General features: G+C 40.2%; 1 protein-coding gene across 1 annotated transcript in view; it reads right to left on the bottom strand.

The window, feature by feature from the left end:
• Window positions 1-24548, bottom strand: part of Magi2 (membrane associated guanylate kinase, WW and PDZ domain containing 2) — a 172567-nt gene that overhangs the window by 31704 nt on the left and 116315 nt on the right. Inside the window, exons 5-6 of the mRNA XM_076913183.1 lie at window positions 7729-7760; window positions 1850-2039 (exon numbers count right to left, since the gene is read on the bottom strand). Of these exons, the coding sequence (XP_076769298.1) occupies window positions 1850-2039; window positions 7729-7760 (222 nt within the window). The remainder of the gene's footprint in view (window positions 1-1849; window positions 2040-7728; window positions 7761-24548) is intronic.

The following is a 24548-nucleotide window of genomic DNA, read 5'->3' as shown; positions in this document are numbered from 1 at the left end:
ACTAAAGATATTTCAGTCATTTTTCCAGAGAGGGCAGAAGAAAACCCTGTAAGTTGGATGTAACTGATCATTTAAAAGTGTGTGCATGTGTGGGCTCATTCTGATGAAAATGATTTCTCAATGGCCCGCTGTTCTGTTAGCGTTCCGTCTAAACTCCACCCCACCGCTACCTAGCCACACCCCCAGGTATGCTCCTCCTTACAGTTACCTGGCAACAGCCAGGTAGGCCTGGCCCACTATAAAAGGCGCTGCTTGCCCCCTCCTCTCTTTTATAATCTCCTGCTCTCTTGCCTTCTTGCTCCTCCTCTGTCCCCTAGCCCTTTCCTCCTTCCCTTACCCCTCTCTCCGCGTGCTCATGGCCGGTCTCTCTCTCTCTCTCTCTCTCTCTCTCTCTCTCTCTCTCTCTCTCTCTCTCTCTCTCTCTCTCTCTCTCTTTCTCTCTCTCTCCTCTCTCTACCTCTACTACCCTTTTAACTCCCTTCCCCATGCCCTGAATAAACTCTATTCTATACTATACCATCCTGTAACTGGTCCCTCAGAAGGAAGGGATGCATGGGTGCATGGGCTCGCTGAGACATCCCCTTCCCCCATACCTCACCACACCCCCATAGAACATATTCTGTATCTCCTTATCTTTTTATAAAAACATCACTAACTATCAAATTTACTTTGAACAAAGGGTAGGGGAAAGGTGTAACATTTGCTTTTCTCTTATCCAGCTGGGTGCAGAATTCTCAGCCCCTGAACTCATCATAGGAACAAGTGGCTTCCAGATCCCCTGAGACCGATCACACAGGGCTGAGGACTTCTCATTCAGGATGCGTGTGATGAAGGTGGAACTGATGTACTAGGGGGTGGGGGTTGGAAGCGAAGAAAAGAAGCAGACTGTGAAGGAGGCATCGGGGACCAGGGCCCTTTAAATACGCGTGATTCCCCTCCAGTTCCTCCGGCTCTTATTATCCAGTGTCATGTTTTATACACCTGTGTCATTTAGCTCCCATAGAGGAAAGAAAGGGACACAACAAAGATACATTTGATATTAAAAGCCAAAATAATTCCAAAGGTCTTCAAATAGCGAGCCGGGCACATGAACAGGCGAGGCACATTAAAGGCAGCATAAGATTCAGGCTGCAATGATTGGCTCTTGCTTCTCCCAGCTTTGGGGACGGATTGATTCATGATTCTGAGTTGGAAAGCCTTGCCTGTAATTTTATTTTACTCAAGGCCTGAACTTCTCCAATGGCTGCCTTCAAGGTTCTAAGACAATAAAATTTAAGCTTTAGATTCAAGGTCAGGTTCAATGGATTAGAAGTTCCAAACATTGCTTTATTTTATTTGGTGACCTGACTCCATCCTCATTTCTTCAGGGGCTTAGGGGCAAATGCAACTGAAGCCCCAGAGATACTTTAGAAGTGACAGGCTCTTGAAGTCAATGAGTATAGAGACCAGTTAGATAGGAAGGTGCTAAGTTCTGTCACACAACAAAGTGCCTGTCGCTAATCATAATATATATTTAAACTTAGGTAAAAGATAGGGTTTTAAATGTTCTTATTATGGATATCCTTTTTTGCTATGCTAATTATCCCGATTCAATCATTCTACAATATGTACATGTATGGAAACATTCACACAGTACCTCATAAAAATAAAAGTATTCCCACTTAAAATGCAATCACACACAAGAGAAGCCAGGCTTGAAGGACAACTGTAGAGCAGCTGTCTTACTCTGGAGATACCTTTGAGCCTCAGAAAGTAAAATCACACTACCAGATCATTCAGCCCCCAGGTATCCCCCAGGCTGGTGTTGGCCACTATCAATGTCCCCTTGCTTTGCATGGCTGTCACTTACGCCTACTTTCATAAATGGCTCTCGATTTCTCATAGAGCTCATATGGGTCGGGTTTCCGTGGGTCAAAGGCCTCTGTTGAATCAGGAAAGGAGCTCCTGGGAAGGGAAGGTGGGAAGGGCAGGTTCTGCGGGACGGCCGGAGCAGATAAACTTGTTTGAGGACTGCCTTGATTTTCCCACCGGTCCATCACCTAAAAAAAAAAGGAGACCAGAGAACATGACCAATGGTGGATTCAGCCTGCATCTATTAGCTAGGAATCTTTGGTAAACTCTTCATTTCACTGATTTTTTTTCTTTATAAAATGTAGCATGTATCCTGAGATAACTTATGTGCATATGTTCAGAAAGAGGGTAATACTTGTCTTAATGTAAGATGGTCCCAATTTATTATACTTCTCTAAAAGAGAAATCAAAGTAGCCTATGCATATTCATTTAACATCTGTGTACATGTCAACCATCTCTTAGAACATTCCATCGCTTCCCCTAAAGCCATGTATGTATATAGCACTGTCTGGGACAAATGAACTGCAGTCTTCTAGGAAGTCTCAAACACTGTGGGTGTTGTTAGGCCTCCCCTAAAATATCTCCATTAGCACTGTAGCTAACTGCTTCCTAACTGGTCATGTATGACCTCTGATCCCCACCATACCATGGGGACATACAAGAATCTGGAACTAACACCACCTTTCAGCATGATGGCTGCTGTCACTGCTAGTTTTACCTTGATTCAACCAGTAGCCCTTCCTTTAACCTTAATTTAACCTTAATTTTTAACCTTAATTCCTGTCCTTCTACCTTTAAAAAGCAGGCAGTATATGTAATGTGGGGTGACAGTAGCCTCTTACTCCCAGACCTTGCCTGTGCAGGGTCAATATGGTTCTCCTGATCAAGGCCAAATTCCCATGAGGATGTGAGTTCTGCTCACTTTACTCATGTCCTTCCCTGCTCCCCTGCACTCTTTCCTGCCTCCAAGGCTTTGCAGAGCCCCCCTATTTCTCCTTCTGCCTGTATCCTCTCCCTCATGTTGCCTGGATACTAGATGCAGATAGACACTTCCTTTCCTTGAAGAGTCAGCCTAATCATTCGGGTGATGCTACTTAACTTTACTCCCTGTCCCTGCAACACTTACCACTCCCGGCCATCAATAAAGGTCCCATCTGTAGTAGGTATTCAGAGAGCATTCTTAGTGAATTAATGAACTCATAATTAAAATAGGGACACCTAAAAAACTGATATGTTTATACAGCTTTCTGTTTTCTACTTCATTTTCTTGCAGTTGTTTTTACACTGGCTATATTTTAGTGGGAATTCCAACTCCCATCCCTATCTGTCAGTTACCAATACTCCGAAGGCGGGAAGGAATGTGAGTGACCACAGACACCTGTCCTCTCCAGACATGCTGTGGGTGACAGTAACAATTCCTCTGTCCATCCCACCCATCTGGAACCATGGTAGGGGTTCAAGTTGAAACTAAACATAGCAAACTTGGAAACAAGTAGATTATTGACTTTTAATTCAGGGAGACTGGATTTAAATTGTTTTTTTATATGGGATCCTGGCCCAAGCTTTCATTCAGATGTTTGTTTGTTTGTCTGTTTGTTTTTCAGCTGGCAAGGATGAATTCAGCTGCCTCATATTAAATACAACCTCTAGAAGCACAGACAGGGTAATTGGCTTGCCTGAGGTCCAGTAACAGATCTTGGTCAGAACCAACTTATACTTCCAACAGGGGCATTAGGTTTAGACCATAACCACTTTGGAGACAAATCTTGTAAGCATCACAAAAATTAATTTTATGCTCAATGGGATTTTTACTTCTACTTAGTAAAAACCCGTAAATGTGTATTTCGAACTTAATAAAAACATCTATATAGGGAGAGAGTTTTCTTTTCATCTGTTATGGTGACTTTGCTATGAGGTACCAGGTCACAGTTGTGTTTAAAGGCATAACACAGTTTGACTGCTTTTAGGTACCACATGGACACATTCTAGCTGTGACTTTCTCATTCTGATTCTTAATCTTAAGGTGATAAAAGCTAAAAAGAAATTAGAAATATGATCTATAACATCCCACTTGTCAATATGGGACTTTGGGAAACACTCCCCCCCTTCATCTTTTTGCTGTGGGTTTTCTAATATCCACATGTGTTTTGCTAGTGTGCATACTGCTCACGTATAACCACTGAAAGAACTATGCTTCTGGTGAAATATTGGTATTTTCAAAAAACAGTCATAAAGCTAACAGAACAAATAATGCTTTGGGCATTTTAGGGGAAATTCTCTGTGGCAGATTGACAAATTCTACAATTTCTATAGCCCAGAGGTTGGAAAATTAGTCAAAAGCCCAGGTCATGCCTGGTAAAGCATCTATAACTTCTTGAAATGACATTCATCAAACCTCCAGTCACTCTGTCAGGGGTGCTTTAAAACTGTAGAGTACAAAATCCTTGTCTGTGGAAAAGTAAACATCTAGTCTTCTCCCCCATGTAGCTCCTAGCCTGGTCTCTCAAAATAGGCTTACTTTGGATCTCCAACCAGGGAGGCTATTGAGTAAACATTTTCCTTGGCTTAGAGAAACCCTGTGCTGAGGCTGGAGGCTTAATCCTGTTGACTCCACCTTACTTTCTGAGAGACCTTGGTTTCTAGATTCCATGAATACCTTGAATTCAGATCCTGTCCCATTGCTCAGGGCCATGGGTATTACTTATTGTTCCCATTGCTTTCCTGGCCTTGGGTAATTCTGTTTATCATTTTTGTTAACATTTATCTTACAGCTAGGCTTATTGGAATGCTCTTGTCTCAGCAGTGACCACAACTAGGCTGATTTGTAAACATCTCAATAGAAATAAACTTATTTTCTATGTGTGTGGGAAAACTTTGCTCTCTTTGAACTAGTGAATGGTGAATAAATGGATGAATGAATGAATACCTGACACTATGGTTCATAGTTCAGCACAACCTCTGAACTATGAGTGGCTAGAAAAAACATATGGTCTATACCCAGACATCAAACAGTAAAGCAAAGAAGCTCAGTGGGTGGTAAGTGCTTTATCCCCAGTTTCTGATTCTTGGCTGTATATAGCAAAGAGAGAGCTGAGAAAGGAGACAGGCTTCCCCCCAACAAAATAATATGTCTACAATTTGTTTTCTTCCTTTTGACAGCAGGATAAACACAACCTAACAAGTCTAAACCTACTCCTGTACTACGTTAGGTGGGGCTGGGCAATGAAGGCATTGGGTTTAATTCTTTGAAACATACACCTAGATCCTGCCACCTGAAGACAATGAGAACTCATTATGAGTCATCTTACTTGTTAAGTCCCCGAGTACCACTTGGCTGAGACCAAGGCAGAGGCCAGGTCTCAATTAGGAAGTTTCCTCACTAAGTATGTCATTAGTCTTACTTTGAAGACTGGTGTCTGAACCCAGACACTGTGGGTACGGTGTATTTGTTTCAATTAACAATTTAGCACATTGTATTCATTTTGCGGAGTGATTTACGTGCGAAGGGTTTGTGCACTTGGCATCTGCTTTTTACAGTGATAGATGTTTATATGTTTGAGCTCAACATGCTGAAACACCATTGTAAGCACTTTACATGGATTAACTCAGAATCCCCACAGGGACAGACAAGAAGGTATTAGCATTACTTCCATTTTACAAATATGGTTTTTGAGATGTAGAGGTCTTAAGCAACTACTTTAAGGTCATAAACCAATAAGGAGAAGCAGCAACACTTGAACCCAAGAAGTATGCTTAAGAGTCTACATTCTAACTGATTGGGCCTCTTAGTCCAAGCAGTTTTGTGTAGATATGTGGAGATATTAAATCAAAGGCCTTGCATACTTACTCAGCCTGCAATCTGGAGGTCCAGGCCTCAGATCTTGTAAAGATGCACAGGTTTGGGATTAATTGCACGTTGGGTTTTATAAAGCCTTTTTGGGAATTATTGACTATAGGCGTAATTACTATAATGACGGCAATAATGATGGTAATTATGCCAAATGACATAATTTGTGTGACTGTAATACATGTAAGGAAATCACTAGATTGCATAATTGTCACACTATGATGAGGCTGCAAGGTTTCTGGTAAAATCAGATAAAGATGTATGCAACCACAGAGCCCAGATTTGAGGTGGGGATGGAACTATTTAGAAGCTGGGCAAGATAAGCCACATTTCATGCCATGCATTTAAAAATACCTCGTTCAAAATTGCATACATCATTAAGTGATTTTCTGAGTTCAAGGCATCCTGCTTTCCTTCTGATGTACTCTGTAGACCATCTGAGCAGTCATAACTGAGGATGTACTTTGTGCATGTCCTTCTTTGCCACTGTATCTGTCCAGTGTTCTACAAGAGCAGCATATTCTAAGTCACAGGAAAAGGAGATCCAGAAAACCAACCTGGCTTAGGAGATGTAGGCAGTTAACACTGGCATAGCTTGTGTGTTGAATGTCCATGTATTAAAGACTTGGCCCCTGGACCAGCATTCCTGGGAAGTAGTGGGACTTGGGAGATGGAGCATGCCAGCAGTGTATTCTTTAAGAGTACTGCCAGGCTCTAGTTCTTCCTTTTTCTCTTTTACTCCCTGGCTTGTGATGAAAAAAGCTTTCTTGCCATGAGGTGCTGCTTGCTACACATGCTTTGAGCATCAGGGCCAGTCAATCGTTGATATTAACTTCCAAAATAGAACCAGAATAAGACTTTCCTTTTTATAAGCTAGCTATTATCTTGGACATTTTGTTATAGTGCTAACACAACTTTTTAGTTTCAACCTTAGGGCAATAAAAACTCTCTAACTGCTAAGCCCACTTAGCTAACCTAGTTTTGTAAGATCATTATTGAAAGACACTTATTTCCTATGTTGGCATAAAGTTTCAGCATCTTTAAAAGAGAAGTGGGACCAGAGAGGTTAGGTGATGGTAGTAGAGGTCACCAGTATCTGACGAATCTTAGAAACACTATGCTAAGTGATTGTCATGCTTACCATGTATATTATGTAGAATGATACATACAAATATATACTCAGGATATATTACTTATCTGTACAGAACTAGAATATATGTATATACACACATATATTTCTTTCTATAGACATTCAAATGTAACTAAAAATAAAACAAATGTTTGGAAACCAATTTAATTTGTAGGACATGCCCTCCAGCCTTACAGTATGCATTAGTTTTGAAAACTTAATGTGACTGCATGACCATATAGTATTTGTGATAGGAAACACGAAAGATTTATAAAGTATTTGTGTTCTGTCATCCTGAAAATGTTGATGTCTATTTTGTAGTGTGGATAATTATAGACGTGTAAGATGACTTATTCTTGTATTAGGGTGGGGGAAGAGAAGAAAAACGGCTGGTAAAGGTGACCATGCAGATACGTATTGTCGTGGTAGAAATGGCCCACAGCTCTAACTGGCAAGGCTTGGACAGTACACTGCTATTGCTAGTATTCTTTGGGTTCACTGTACCTTATAGTTTATATGTAACCTGCATTAATTATGTCGATTGTGCATTATGATCTGTTACCAAGTTGTCAGGACATAAAAGTGAAAACAGGTCATATTTAGTATTTTGTTCATAAGCATTTTTTGTGTCAGTTAAGAAATATTTAAAAAAATCAACTCTAAGAAACAAATTTAGTACACAAAGCTTTTAAAAATGGGCATAACTATAGAAAATGAGATGACTTATTCCTGTATTTGAGGACAAGAAAGGGCAGAAGGGCACACTGGGTCTGTTCTTCTGATATCCTGGAGTCAATCTCAGGGCTGGAAGAGCATTTAAGGTCACTCAATTCCCTGTGTATTTAATGGGCATTAATAGTAAATAGAAATAAAGAAAAAAGCATAGGAATTTCAACTTACAGGCTTTGGAGTTTTCCATGGAGAAAAGAAACCTGGAACAGAGAAAACAACATGTGAGCTTGGGAGAAACTCCACCACCAGCCACACATTGCTCGGTGTTACACTGATTGTACTTCATTCAAATGAGCCGAGAGCACCACAGACAGCTCTGAAGGGCTGTGCGTCTTCTTCAAGGAGCTCAAGGAATCTCTTGGGTCTAAGGAATCACTGAGTCTAAGAAAAAATTTCTTCATTTGGCAGCTGAAAATTCTGAGGTGCAAAAAGAGTCGAGTAACAATGGCAAATGTCTGCTTTAGAAGGCCCCACCCTGAGCCATGCTCAGGGGTCTTTGTCACCTAGCAGGAGTGGGAGAAAGGGAGAGAGTAGACAGGTAAAAAGTTAGACTTTTGTTTTTTAGAGGTAAATACCCTGGTTTAGGATAGGAAATAATTCTGAGTTTTTGGATCCATTTTATGTACTTTAAAAACAACAAATATTTGTTATTCTTATATTTAAAAAATAATTAATGCATTTCTACTAAGACTCAGATCAAGGGATGAAGACATGGCTCAGTGGTTAAGAGTGCTAGCTGCTGTTCCAGGGGACCTGAGTTTAATTCCCAGCAACCACATAGTGACTCACAGCCATCTGTAATGGGGTCTGATTTCCTCTTTTGGGTGTGTGTGAAGACAGAGCATATATATATATATATATATATATATATATATATATATATGAATACATTAAAAAAGACAGGTCTTATTAAATCTCATGTGCTGCTGCTCTCTACTTGATGCCCCTCTATTTCAAGTTTCTACTATCTTTGTTTCTCGATGCTAGCACATGGCACACCAAGCAGGGCAGTGTTTGTTTTTGAAATGCTACTGCCCCTAATAATCCAAAATATAATCTGCTTTGCTCAGGGAAACTACTTTCTTCTCATACCATATCTTCGCCCTTTCAACAATTTTTGCTCATATTAATATTAGGTGAGGTCTAATAAAACATCCAATAAAAGTGAATCATGGAGACTGTACCTCATACCATGTTTATCATCTTTCAAACCAACACTTCCAAAATGGGAAGACTTGACAACCAAGACCCATTTACAGGAAAAATCTGCAGAAATGTGGACATAGAATTATCTAGACACTTAAGCAATCCAACTCGGGCAAGTCAAAAATGCTAATTATCCCTCAGTGGCCCATTGTAGGAAGATGGTCCCTTCCACAAGAAGAGAAGACACTGCAGCCTGTCATGTGTTACAGCCTTCTGTGGAGCAGCTGAGCCAGTATTCAGATGTGACCACCATCCTGGTAGATTAACATTTGTCTCTGTGCTTAGCTCTTTTTTTTTTTTTTTTAATGTCCTGAAATAAGTTCTAGTTAGTGTGATTTGGCTATAAGGGCTTAATCACATTCTTTTTTAAAAGAACCAAGGGCAGAACTTGAAGATTACATACGTGTCTTCCCCTGACCATTCTGTAAAATGCCAAAGATGACAATGTAACCCCGAGTTTAAATGTGTGGGGGGAAATTAAGCCACTCATCATTTACTTTGTCTTTCGAAAAAATTGCCAGTGAGAGTTTTTATTTTTTTGAGAAAAGATGTGGCTTGCACATGTTTACAATGTCCAAACATTCAGATTTCCTTTGCTCCCTCTGTGCTGTCTGGCATCAGGATGCTGAGTTATTTGCCAGGTACTGGGAGTTTCTCTGACTTTGATATAAAAGTGCTGAAAGTGGTCTCTCTGTTATGGAGGTCTTGTCTCTACATGCAACATTAAAAAAAAATTCTTCCTCCTATGGAAAACGTATAATTACCTGATCCCTTGGCAGTTACGATGCTAGAACCAAAAGAGCCTACGAGGGGCATAGACAAGGAGATGGTAAACCCGCAACCTTCCATTCTCAGATACTGCAGTCTCCTTCCCTATGAAGCTTCCCTTCAGGCTGACCTTACAGCAGGGGCTGGATCCAGGACTTCACTGTTCTCACTGAGATGCTTTCTGGAATTTGTCTACTGCTGAGAAACACTGAGTGCCAGAGGCTGCCCTCTCTCTGTGTTACCAATGAGGAGTTCGGAGATAGGTAGGAGGAAGTATTAGAACAGATTTCTTAGAAGAAAATTATGTGCACTTTCTTATATTTCCTTGGAGAATTATTAATCATGCTACAAACATTTAAACCAATCTGATTAAAAATGTGTATCTCAGATACATGCAATTTAGTCCTGATTAAGTCAGCGGGTCATGCATTCTACATGATTAACCTCCAATCTTCTGCTCAGCCTCAATGACAGCACTATAAAAATACTATAATAGAGTGAGTCAAAATATTATATATTATAAATGTGTTATATACTATAATTTCTTGATGGCCTCCCTAGGAAAACTAGTCTATTCTAAAGAACATTTTAAAGAAAAATACCCCAAAGAAACAAGTAAAACCTTTTAAGTCATTTAAGAGACATTTAAGTTATTACATTGAGGTTTATTTTTGATTTTGCTTTCTGGTAAGAGAAGATCACAGACTTCCAATAACCGGGAAGCCTCATGCATATACACACACGCACATACTTACACATATGTGTGGATAGTAACTGTGTGCAGTGATTTCTACTGGCACCTGCATTTTGTTCTTGCCTTTTCTACCGCAGTGACACCCTTCCCCTGGTCTCCTGAAACACACACATTTTGCCCTGTCTTGTGCATTTTACTAGGCTTGGTTTGATGAGACAATTGCCTTTTTGGCCTTTAACTGCTTGCCCCAGAGAAACAAGAAGAAATGTAAACTCCTTTTCCTTAGACTTTTTAGAGCCAAGGCCTTCTTCCTTATAAAACAAAGGCCATAAAGGAAGGGACTCCCCCCCCCCCCCCCCCCTTTAAGAAAAGTGGCTTCTTTATGTTTTAGTTTCTGGCTTTTCATTCAGTCACTGCTATAGGATGTGCATATTAGAATTCTCCTGAGGGGCTAATTATTGTTTACTTATCCGTCTCATTATGTGCATATCAGTCATTTCCCGTCTGCCATGTTCAGCAGCATACAATTCTGTATGTTTACAAATTCAAGCACATTTCTTGAGTTTTGAGATCACAAACGCAGAAGGCTTCAAGATAATACTCCAAACTAAATACAACATGAGTTGTTATAGATGAGAAAGTTTAGATGAACCCGAGAGGGAAATTCAGATACAGTGTCATATAAAGTGCACTGGACAACTATAAATAAATAGATAACTCCATCCATCCATCCATCCATCCATCCATCCATACATACATCCATACATCCATACATCCATACATACATTCATACATCCATACATACAATCTAGGCACTGTGGAGTCTTATAAAACTGCAGTATTATATGTAACTCCACCCAGAAGTGCAGTTGGATGGGAAGAGAAAAGTACAGCAAAAATATCTTAAACAAGAAATTCTGTTTATTGAACAGGGCAGGCTTACGAAAGGGGACAACACTGATGTCATAATGAAGTTTATATTGAATTATATATGTTAACTAATCACAGCCTTAAATAAACCAAGGCATACAGCTGCCAGATAAGATATAACATGTCTAGCTAAATGTACATTTCAGGGAAACAATTTTGCAACAGAAACGTGTCTCACATATAGCATGAGCCATATTTTATGGACCATAATATTTTTGTTTATCTAAATTTGAATTTAACTATGAATTTGATATTTTATTTACTAAATCTGAGAACCCCAAGCAGGAAAGAAACATGACTTAGCATACATTTAAAAAATAGCATCTACTGCATGTCGTATTCTGTCATTTCAGTGGGACAAAGAACAAAATATTCAGTATTTCCTCAGAACTCTGATTTTAATAGATCTCTGGGTTGGATTGGATGCTTGTTCATCAGGAATTGGACTAAGGTCAGGACTACAGAGATGCAGATCCCCACGGCCAATGCGGATGTTACCCAGGACCACTTCTGCACTGTGCTCCTGTTGGCCACGGTGTTCTTCCTCAGCAGACTTTTTGGAGTGGCTCTTTTCAGTATAGACTTCTGACCCTTGACACTTAAATAAAAGGAGCATACTGAGAGAGAAATCAGGAAACAGTTCCAGTCACAACAGCCTCAACAGCTATCTAACCAAAGGCTTGTACAAGGAAAATACTTTAAGACACTGAAGCAAGAAATTGAAGACGATACCAGAAGGTGGGGACTCCATGCTCATGGATTGGCAGGATTAATATTGTGAAAGTGGCCATCCTTCAGAAAGACATCCAGCAGACTCAATGCAATCCTCATCAAAATTCCAATGCAATTTTTCACCCCAAAATGAAAAAAATAAATTTCATATGGAAACACAAAAGGCACAGGATAGCACAAACAATCCGGAACAATAAAAAGAATAGCTAGAGGATCACCATCCTGGATTTCAAGTTACTCTACAGAGTAATAAAGCCAGCATGGCAGTGACATAAAAACATACATATTAGTCCATTAGAATTGAAGAACCCACATATAGGTCTACACATTTACAGACCCCTGATTTTTGACAAAGAGACCAACAATGCACATTGGAGAAAAACCACCACCACCACCACCACCACCACCACCACCACCACCACCACCACCACCACCACCAACAACAACAACAAAATCAGCATCTTTAACAAATGGTGATGGTCAAACTGAATTGCTACATGAAAAAGAAGAAACGTTTATCCTCATCTTTCATACTGCACAAAACTCAACTCTCAACTCATCGGGAGCCTGGTATTCTAAGTCTGATCAAGGAGAAAGTAGGGACTATCTTGAACTCACTGGTGCAGGAAAAGACCTTCTGAACAGGATCCCAGTAGCTCAGACATTAAGGCCAACAATTGACAAACGGAACCTCATAAAACCAAGAAGCTTCTGTAGAGCAAAGGGCACTGTCATTCAGGTGAAGAGGCAGTCTGTACATCCAACAGGGTTAGTATCTAGACTATACAAGGAACTAAAAAATTAAACATCAAGAAAACAAACCACCCAGTTATGATTTGGGGCATGGCATTAAATAGAGAATTATCAAGAGAAGAAATACAAACAGCTGAAAAGCACACACAAGTGTCTAACATCCATAGCCATTAGGGAAATGCAAATTAACATTACTTTGAGATTTCAACTTACTCCAATCAGAATGGCTATGGTCTAAGCTGGTGTGCGTGCAGGGAACGGGAAACACTTATTCAGTACTAATGAAGGGGCAAATTTGTAAAGCCAGTATAGAAATCAGTGTGGGGAAGTCTTACAAGCTAGAAAGAGGCCTACCCCAGGATACATAGAGATAACTGTCTGTTCATGTACACGGATGCTCCATTCACAATAGCTATGAAGTAGAAACAGCTGAGGAAGTGATAATGAAAACTGTGGTATCTTTGCACCATGGGATGCTATCAGGGGTAAAGAAAAACAAAATTACAAAATTTCCAGGTAGACAGGGCTGAAGCAATCATTCTGAGTGAGGCAACACAGGCCCAGAAAGACAAAATGTTTTATGTTTGTATCGTTTGTGTATGCTGTCTGACTCTTAGATATGTGTATTCCATTTGGAATAGCCACAGCCATCCAGGAATTAGAGGCTATAGGAGGTGGATCTCAAGGAGAGAAGAGAGCTGTATAAAAGGTTAAAGGGGTTAAACTGGGAGGGAGATGAGAGGCAGGGTACAGGAGGGAACTCTTGGAGGAATAAGTTAACATTGAAAATGTCTCAAAGAAGCCATATAGAAACCTATTACTGGAGAACACACACACACACACACACACACACACACACACACACACACACACACACACGAGTTTAACTAGAGTCACCCTGTAATGAGTCAACATTGTCCCTACTACAACATAACAAATAACCATTCCTGACACTGGCCTTTTCAATCTTTTTGGGAGTTGTTGGCAAGTGAGATCCCATAGTCTCCAAACATGATAGCCTACTGCAAACACTGGCTACTATCCAGAACTTGATGGTAAAACCCTACTGTGAAGACACCATGCGCTTGCCTCATGAAACATGGAGAAATTCAACTGGCATTGATCTGGAGGTTTCTCCCTATTCAAGCTTTTACAGTACTGGAAGGTAATTGCCAGTTTTAGCCAGCTGTGAACCGTGTGAGCTACAACCAAGACGGCTTGTGTTTCTGTGGTAATTTACAGCTGGTTTTACAGGGTAACAGATGATGAAGTCTTAAGATCACCCCATTGAATAAAGGAGTAGAACACAGTGAACATCCACACTGACTCACAACCATACCAGTGTGGAACAATGCCAGAATAGCTTTTTGAGATTTCCCGAAAATTCTCCAAATAGAACTAAATCTTGAAATGCACTTCTGTTTTTCAGCTGATATACTGAATGCCCACTGCAAAATGTGAAGTGATTTATTTAGCAGGAAAATCACTTAGACATATGATTCAAGTTTTAAAGGTTCTTACTGCAATTTCATGTATCTTTAGGAGGATACTGCAAGAATGATTTACCAGGAATGGTTGAAATGCTGGGAGAATACTTTATAATTTCTTCTTTATGCAGAAGGAAGGAGGAGAAGCCATTTTGAAGGAAAGCTCTGTTTCCTCACAGATTCTCACACAGCATGTCACTGAAAGCTGTGTATCCCTTTGCTTTAAAATAAAGACACAATAATGTACATACATTTAATAGTAATCAAACAGACACTTATAAGGCAGTGCTTGACCAGATGGCACTTCAACGTACAGGACTTGTAACTTCCTGAAGCTGTGAGAATAACATTACACGTGGTACAAAGTATACTTTAAATTTTGATCTTTTTCAAGGTGGCTGTAAGGTAAGATTCTCTTTCAGGCTCGATGCTAGGTGGTGACATCCAGGAGCGATTCCTAGTCAGCTGTACAAGAAAGGAGAGTGCAGCCCACAGTCTACAGGGCTCAGGGGCTCTCAGCCCTTATCTTTACTGTACTAGTTGTATTAGCTGTAGTTTTAACAGGATGAAGGCATTTTATGAGGACATAAGCCCGTTCTGAGTCAAGGGTCCTCTGTATGCCTTATTAAAGCGGCAAATTTTATGTTACATATATTTCGTCATGAAAAGTATAATTCTTTTTAAAAAAGATTTATTTATATATTTATTATTTATTTTATGTATATGAGTGCTTTACCTGCAGGCACACCTAGATACCAGAAGAGGGCATCAGAATTCATCATAGATGGTTGTGAGCCATCATGTGGTTGCTGGGAATTGAACTCAGGACCTCTGGAAGAGCAGCCAGTGCTCTTAACCAGTAATTCTTAAAAAGGGCAAAAAGTGAAAAAAAAAAAAAAAGAGGAAAAGGAGACTGAAAGTAAGTGAATATCATTTGTATGAGATAGAGGGGTATATAGAGAGAAACAGACAGACAGACAGACACAGAGAGACAGACAGATAGATAGACAGACAGACAGATAGACAGGCAGACAGAAATACAGACAGTGAAGAAGGCAAGAAATGAGTTTTCCCCCACAGTCTCTTTGAGCTACACCTGGATTCCTCCACATAGACATTTTCACTATATATATTATATATACACATGTGGGGAAGAAATCTCGCGGGCAGGGAGAGGGAGTCCGGTGGCAGGGTCCCAGGGCGGTCCGGAGGGTCCCACATTCACGCAGCTGTCGGTGGGCGGGCCGGCATCAGCAAGGTTCCAGGGTTCCAAAAGCTGGGAATCAGGCGGAGAGACCATGCGACACGTGGAGTCTGGTTTTCCAAAGCTTTATTGTTCATGACATGGTTAATGGACGTAGGTGGTACGCGCTCCCCCCCCCCCCCCCCCCCCCCCCCCCCCCGCCAAAGGCCAGGGGAGTCTCATTTTATAGGGAAGGAAAAAGGGGAGGGAATAACTTAATTAGCTACGCCCCTGGCCTTTTGATAATTCATTAATATTTAAATCTCTGGAGGTAGAGACTTGTTAATCATGCCCTCTACCTGTGTCCTACGTGACTGAAGGTAACAGGTTAAATGGAGTTACCTCGTCCAAGGCCCAACATTATATTATATATCTTTATATCTATCTATCTATCCATCCATCCATATATATTTTAACAGAAACTCACCTATCCCAGCTCAGTTTTAACTTATTTTCCTGTCTCCACCTTCTGGGTGCTGGGACTCAGGCATGCAACATGCATCTCGTCTTATTTAGTGCTAGGGAATGACTCTATTTCCATGATTTCTGAATGCTGGTGGCGAGCACTCTACCAACTCAGCCAAGCCCCTATCGCTCTTGTGTCACCATCAGAGTCCCTTAGTGGACAGCCTCCCTCACAGTTCCAAAGCCTTAGAAGCTCTCCAACACAGGAAACTATTTGTAAAAAAAAAAGTCCCAAAGGGGGCAGAAATACCAGAGGCTTTGAGAATTTCCAGTTAGACTAATTTGGGAGAGAAAAATGGTACTAATAAAGCTAATCCTTACTTTTTTCATTTTTCTCTCAACCTGGCAAACAGATCAAACTATAAGCTTCCCCTCCACCCCCAAAATCTGCGTTTGGTAAATGCAAGCTCTCACTAAAACCACTTGTGTGCATACACGTGTGTGTGTGCACATGTGCATGTGTGTGTGCATGTGTATGCATGTGTGCATGATGTGTGTGTGTGTGTGCAAGTGTGTGTGTGTGTTAACATTCATTAAATGGCTTAAGCTCTGCAGCTCCTGTAGGTAATTTGTTTAAGCTATTTGATGTAGGTAAAAGGACACTTTCTCTTAATGAAACTGACCTAGGCTAAGAAATGACCTTTCCCTTAAGGAATCAGGGATTAAACACTGCTGGCAGTATTCAATTCAGCCAAGCAACTCATTCAGTGTGCAGGGTAAAAAAAACAAAAAAAAACAAAAAAACAACCCCCCCCCAAAAAAAAAAACCCAAACCAAACCAAAACAAAAAAACCAAAACAACTCATATTGCCTGCCATTTTGACCTGGAACAGTATACTTTCATATATTTATATATAAATTTTACATAACATATATCAAATTTTATGTGGTGAGGTTTTCTTTGCAGTAAGTTAAAATGATTTTTTTGTATATTATATATAATATTAAAAAATAAGAACCATAAAACTGTTTTCAAATGTAATTGCTTCTCTGGCTTGGATTTTTATAAAGAGAATAATCTAACCATATTGAGAAATCTCAATGAGCATTACAAAAAATAAATCTGAACATTCTTTTGATAAAATCAGCTGCACAATAAAAAGATTCAAAATAAATGAGAAAGACAAATAACCTCAAACAGAGATGGACAGGAAGGGTAGTGTGAATGAGGTTGAATGTGTGCCTGATTAAAATAAGATCAATTAGAGAGGATTTTCTTTAGGAACCAAACTTGGGTCTCTTGGAAGAGCAACAAGTGCTCTAATGGCTGAGCCACCTCTACAGACCCAACAGAGGCTTTCGATTTGTGTTCTAAACAAGACTAGGGGCAAAGAGAGAAGGCTGTCTGGGTTTATGGCACACCACAAACACTCACAAAGAAAATGAATATCAATACTTTGTAAAGTATTGATATTCATTTAGTATTGATATTCATTTTCTTTGTCTGAGAGTTTTATGCACCAATGATAAAGGATTAAACGGGAATTATGAAACAGGAAAGAAGAAAATTGGACAGGGAAGACAGGTACAAGAGGGAAACTGAGTGAGGAGGGAGATAACACCAAAGATTAAAAAAGATGATATGGAAGCCTACTGGTTTTAGTGCATAATGATATCAGATGTTTAAAGGAGAGTTAATACCAATACTCTTTATATTATTTCACAAAATAGAAACAGAAGGAACATTGTCCAATTTTTCTTATGGGGCCACAGAAACTATGATACTTAACACACAAAAACCCAACAAAAAATAAAATAAAATTACAGACTACTTTCCCTCATGAACATAGATTCAAAAAATTCTCAATAAAGTACTTGCAAAATAAATCCAAGAACACATCAAAAAGATCATCCACCATGATCAAGTAGACTTTATTCCAGAGATGCAGGGATGGCTCAACATACATAAATCAATAAATCATATAAACAGACTGAAAGAAAAAAACATATATATTATCATCTCATTAGATGCAGAAAATGCCTTGGACAAAATCCAATGTCTCTTCATGATAGAAGTCATGGAGAGATTAGGGATATAAGGGATATCTCAACAAACTGACAGCAGTTTACAATAAGTCCATATCCCACATCAACTTAAATGGGGAGAAATTCAAAAGCAATTCTACCACAATCAGAAGCATGACAAGGTTCTTGCTTCTCTTCATACCTCAATGAAGTACTGGAAGTCTTAGCTAGAGCAATATGAAAACTGCAAGAGATCAAGGGGATAGAACTTAGAAGGGAAGAAGTTGAGGTTTCTCTATTTGCAGATGATATAATAATATACATAAGTGACCCTAAATTTTCACTAGGCAATTACATTAGATTATTTTCCTTTGATAAATACTTTCAGCAATGTAGGTGGATACAAAATTAACTCACAAAATCAGTAGCCTTCCTAGATACAAAAGACAAATGGACTGAGAAAGAAATTGGGGAAACAACATCCTTCATAATATCCTCAAAAATATAAATTATCTAGCCAAGCACGTGCAAGATTTCAAGTCATTGAAGAAAGAAATAGAAAATATTAGAATGGAGAGATCTCCCATGCTCATGGATCAATAGGATTAACATAGTAAAAATGGCCAGCTTACCAAAAGCAATCTACAGATTCAATACAACTCCATCAAAATGCACACAATTCTTTGCAGATCTTGAAAGGACAATTTTCAGTCTCATATGAAACAGTGAGTTATAAAAGAAGTACTGATTTCAAGCTGCACTACAGACTTATAGCAATAAAAACTGCATAGGTATTGGCATAACAACAGACATATTGATCAATGGAATCAGTTTGAAGACCTGTACATAAATCCACACATGTATGGACACCTGATTTTTGATAAGGAAGCCAGTTATACACACTGGGAAAAAAAAAGAAGGCATCTTCAGTAAATGGCGCTTGTCAAACTGGATGGCTGCATATGAAAGAACGCAATAGATAGATCCATAGTTATCACCCCACACAAAACTCAACTCTTAATGGATCAAAAACCTCAACATAAAGCTAAGTACACTGAGCCTAAGAGAAGAGAAAGTGGGAATTGTGGGAACATGGAACACAGTCCAAGAACGGAGTTGTGTGAGGAGAATCCTGAGTGCTTGTGAGGAAACTCCAAGAAAACAAGACAAGAGTCTTGCGACCTCTGTTTCTTGAAACACAGACATTGTTTAGTCTTTTTGTTTGTTGATATACAGGGTTTGGTTTTTGTTTTAAGCTATTAAAATATATTTTCAATATTAGCCCTATATTATATGTACACCCCAATTAAAAATGGGGAACAGATATAGAGAATTCTCAAGAGAAGGAACTCGAATGGCTGAGAAACACTTCAAGAGATAGTGAAAACTTGTACACTCACTATGGAAATTAGTGTGGAATTTCCTCAGAAAGGTGGGAATTGATGTACCTCAGGGTCTGGTATACAACTCTTAGGCATGTACCCAAAGGATGCTTCATCCTACCACAGAGACAGAGACTCTTGCTCAACCATGTTCATTGCTTCTCCCTTCATAATACACAGAAATTGGGAATAAACTAAATATCCATTAACAGACAAATGGATTAAAAATGTGGTATATTTACACAATAGAGTATTACTCAGCTATTAAAAATTTGAAATCATGAAATTCACAGGAAAATGGGTGGAACTAGAAAAAAATCATCCTGAATGAGGTAAACAAGACCCAGATACACAAATATGGCATGTATTCACCTACATGTGGATATTAGTTGTTAAATCAATAATGAACACACTACTATTTATAGAACCACAGGGTTTAGGTGTAGAGTAAGGAACTAGGGGGAGACAGAGATCTCCCTAAGAAAGAGACATAGAAAAGACAGTTATGAATGGATGAGTGTTTCTGAAATGGCAGGATCAGGTAGGGAGAAGAATGGAAAGGGGGACATGGGGAGAGACGGCTATAATGAAGGGCTATTTGAGGGCTGGTAGGAAAACCTAATCCAGTAGATGCTTCCTAAAAATATACATATATAAGTGAAATCACTGAATATTGGGGGAGACAGAGCCACAACTGGCATCTCTTGTCACCAAATGAAGCTTTCAGTACTGGGAATGGGTTACATTTAATTGAGTTGCTGGTCAAAGGGGTCCCATGGGAACCCTAAAATAACCCAGGGTATTGCCAAGAATGTGTGGGTTGCTCAACAGGAATTGATAGCAAGGCCTTTTATTGAAGACAACATTTAAACAACTCATTGAACATAGAGAAGTTGAGCTGGTGCCAACCTAGAGCTCCACCCCACAGACTAGTGTTCTTGGTACCAGAAGGTACTTGGCACACTACTGAAGAAAAACTGTAGACATCACTCCATCTATAAAACCTTGAATCTATAATACTGTTCTATCTTCAAGATATGTCAGTACAATGGTGGCCCATAACTGAATAATATATGATTTGACTTAAGTCCTACTCCATGAGACGGAACCCATAACTGATTCTACCTGGGTGAACAAGAACCTGAAACCAGATAGCTCAGGGATCTAGGGCAGAACCAGGTGCTAATGTTCTGCTAAAGAAGTACAATCATACAAACGACTCCTAATGGTATTCAGCTACTCATAGATCAGTTCCTTGCTCAACCATCAGAGAAGCAGATAGGAACAAATATACAGAGACCCACAGCCAGACAATGTGCAGAGAGTGAGAGACACTGGAACAGTCAGCCCTCATCAGATCCCTCACTGAAGGCTCAGAGAACCCTACAGGAGCGGGGACAGGAACAGTGTAAGAGCCAGAGGGCATGAGAACACCAAGGATGTAAGGCCTCCTAAGTAAGGATCAGTGCACATACGAGCTCACAGAGCCTGAGGCAGCATGCACAGGGCCTGCGTGGGTCTGCACTAGACAGGGTCCTAGAGCTGAAAGAAGTGCAGCTATGCCCCATCCCTAACCTGGAAGCCATCTCCAATTGATAATCACTTGCAAATGAAAATTTAGTTTACTCCAAGGGAATCTCACCTGGGAGACAAACTACTCTTTTAAGGGGGGTGAGGGTGGTGGCAAATGGCCAGTGGTAGATGGGAAACTGAAAACTAACTGAGTTAGCCTTGGAGGTTGTTTGTCTCATAACGCCATGTCAGAGCCTTTTCTTTTTTATTTCATTCTTTTCATTTCTATCTCTGTCTTAGTATCTATCTATCTACCTACCTACCTATCTATCTATCTATCTATCTATCTATCTATCTATCTATCTATCTATCTATCTATCCATCTATCTATTTTGTCTGTCTGTCTGTCTGTCTGTCTGTCTGTCTGTCTGTCTGTCTTCTCTTTTTTTACCCTACAGGTCTTTTGTGTATATATTGTGACTTCCAGTTCTTTTCATGGGATTTCTAAGTGTGCAAATGAGTGGATCCCTGCATCTACATCTGTGTGTGTGTGTGACTGTGTGTGTTTGTATTTCATGTGCAGGCATACGTGTGTGCATGTGCCTTTTCTTGGCCCTTTTTTTCTGTTTGTTTCCTATTCTGACATGTTTGTTTTTTTTTACTTTGTTTTGTTTTATTATTAACTATTAGAAGCCTGTTTGCTTTCTAGTGGAAGACAGAAAGTAGGTAGATCTGGATAGGAGTAGAGGGAGGGGAAACTGAAATCAGGATATATTATATGAAAAAAAAATATTACCAATAAAAAAAACTTACTACCATAGAAGATTCCTAAAATGTACACACACACACACACACACACACACACACACACACACACACACACGCGCGCGCGCGTGCGCGCGCACGCGCACACACACACGCACATGCACAGGCATGTGCGTGTTTAAAATGGTTTAAAATGGCAGCAATGTCCCTACCAGACATTAAAGGTAACACTTAAAAAGCTCAGTCCTAGGATGGATTTCTCTTCTGAGAGTTTGTTGGCCAGTAAGGTTCCAAAGAACCCGCCCCACAACATTACAAGCTATTGCCAATGCTCTTAGTTACTGTCTAGAACTCGATGGTAAAGATCATTTGGCCTACAGATTAAGGCTTCCTTCAACCTCTATCAGAGAAACTTGTGTTGAAATAAGGATCAGCATAGAGACCCACAACAAGCTAACATGATGGAGACTTCCTCACGTCAGTTGGACTGAACTCAAGGACCAAGGTGCTGATTGTCACAGCCGCCAAAGCTTCCACTGAACCAGTGGCTCCAGGTTTTGTCCCCATGAGCTCAGAGAGAATAGAGACTACAGAGTACTCGGCCCTAGTGGAACACTGCATCCCCTCTTCTTGAGGTTCAGGGATCATCGTAAAAAGGGAAGAAAAGGATGTAAGAGACCGTTGATGAGTGTAAGAAAACCATGTCCCCTGGACAGGCAGGGCAGCTGCACCTATGCACTCACAGAAGTTGCCACAGCACGAATAAGACCTGTTCAAGCCCAGGCCAGACGAAATCCCAGACAGAGAGGAAAGGCGCACACGAAGCTCGGCCCCTAGCCAAGGAGCTTTTGTAATTGTTAGCTGCTGGGAGAGGAAAAATTGGTTTTCTCCAAGAGACTAGCTCCTGATAAGTCAGTAGTGGAAAACCATAATCCACCCAAGAGTATTTGGGCAGCACAAACTGGCCTTGTTGAGGAAGAGAGGACACAACATTGGGTGGGAAGGGAAGTGGAATGGCTCTGGGAAGAGTTGAGGGAGGAAGAGTGAATATGATCAAACCCATCAAATGACATTCTTAAAGAACTAATACAAATATATTTAAAAAGAAGACAACCCAGAGTTTGCATTAAGGGTTTTTATTCCATTTTTTTTTGAGAAACCTATCAAAAAGCGTTTTTAAGTATTTTAAGACTTGACTATATGCATGAAATTTTTACTCAGCACTAAATAAATATTTATAGAGTTGTGGGAATCTGACAAACACTATAAATTCAACATAGAAAAGAAGGAACCTTAGGGTTTTTCTACTAAGTCTCCTTTTTAGTCTTATTTTGGGAAACTTTGTGTGCCATGCTTTTTTTTTTTTTTTTTTAGACAGGCAACAGAATGACAACTTTAACATTTTCCCCAGCTTGCTTCCCCATCACCAAGCACTATGCAGTCCATCTCCAAATGTTACTTCAAGCCTTCTCTCCACATCCCTGGCCATAATGATAACACACAGTATCTAACTTGCTTCAACTTAAGCAATGATAAACATGACAAGTTAGTTATTGAGGGAAATAATGCTTTAAAATCCTTTAATGAATTTGCTTATATAGTTTTAATAAAACAAAACCTGTGGGTCCTGAATAAATCAGCTCCTATCTACTCTTCAGCCACCCCGTGGTCTCCCCTTTGATTTCTTGGAATCGGCTGAGTAAGGCAGAGTTTTCAAGCCACAGTGCCATTGCATAAGCTCCTTCATGCACCCACCCTTTGCTGGTCTTTACTCAGCTACTTCTGACTCATTTGTGTGTCAACCTAAGTATTTGTCTTTTAAGGAAAAATATTCCTGACCTTTGATTTTTAATCCAGTTTTCTTATTATATGCTTCCATTTTACTCCACGTTTGTTCTTGATGTGGTATTTGTTACTGTTTGTGCTTTTACTTTGTATGTATATACATACAATGTCTTTAATGTTTGTCTCCTTAAGAGAGCACAAGGGGGATCTGCTTTTACTTGTACCTAAGCAGATGCGAGGGCTAACACTGGTGAGGCCCGGGACATAGAGAAAGGCTGCAGCTGAGTATGAGGTGGTCAGGTTGACGAGATCCGAGGAATGAGAGAACTCCAGGAGGACATCTGCTGGGAAGTCCCAGCCCCCAAACACATGCGAGACACTGTTATCCTTCATATCTACGATTAAAATATTTATTTTATTTGTATACATGTGTCTGTGTGTGCTTATGTGCACCATCTGCATATAGGTGCCTACTGAGATTAGAAAAGGGAGTTGGTTTCCCCAGAACTGCAAGCACAGGGAGCTGGGAGCAGCCTGAGGTAAGCATTGAGGACTGAAGCTGGATTCTCTGCTACAGCAGACAATGCTCAGAACTGCTGAGCTATCTCCAGCTCCCCTTCGCATATGCATAATTTTGGATGACACAGCTTCTAAAATTCCTACATCTATTCTAGGAAGGAGACTATCCCAGACAACTGTGTTGAGGTTCGGTCTGTGGCTATGTTCTGTAATGCTAAATTCTGTATCCTAAGGTCTCATTGCCTCCATACATGTGGATTCTCAGGCACACCAGCTTTTGTTATACAAAGCCTGCTCCTTCATCTAAAACTATTGGTTGAATAAGAATGGCTACAGCCAATTACTAGAGGGCATACAGGTAGGTGGGTTCTCAGTTACCTGGTTGGGGAGGTTGCAGGTAGAGAAGAGAAGGGGACAGGGCAGCCGAGGAGGAAGCTGCCATGAGAGGAAGGTGGACCATGAGCACATGGCCAAGAGAAACAGTAAGTACCTGGGGTGCACTGCTGGGGAGGTAGCCAGCCAGCAATTAGAAAAAGTAGATTAGGGATTACCTCCCAGTAATTGTCAAAGCCAAATAAAATAATCATGGTCTGAGTCTCATGCATTTGTAAGCTAGGCAGGGACAAGTTTGAATTGGTTCAACTACATAACCATGTAGCTCCCGAGGATAGGAGCTACATGTGAGGCAGCCCCAAAAGGTTTGCAAGGTTCATCATGGCAGCCAGGATAAGAGTTAGCTTTCCATAGGCAGGAAAGACAAGGATCCTTGGTAACCTATAGCT

This window comes from Arvicanthis niloticus, chromosome 15, assembly GCF_011762505.2.
Source record: "Arvicanthis niloticus isolate mArvNil1 chromosome 15, mArvNil1.pat.X, whole genome shotgun sequence".
NCBI lineage: Eukaryota > Metazoa > Chordata > Mammalia > Rodentia > Muridae > Arvicanthis > Arvicanthis niloticus.
Note: the sequence above shows the minus strand (reverse complement) of the source record. Positions and strands in the feature narration are given on the sequence as shown.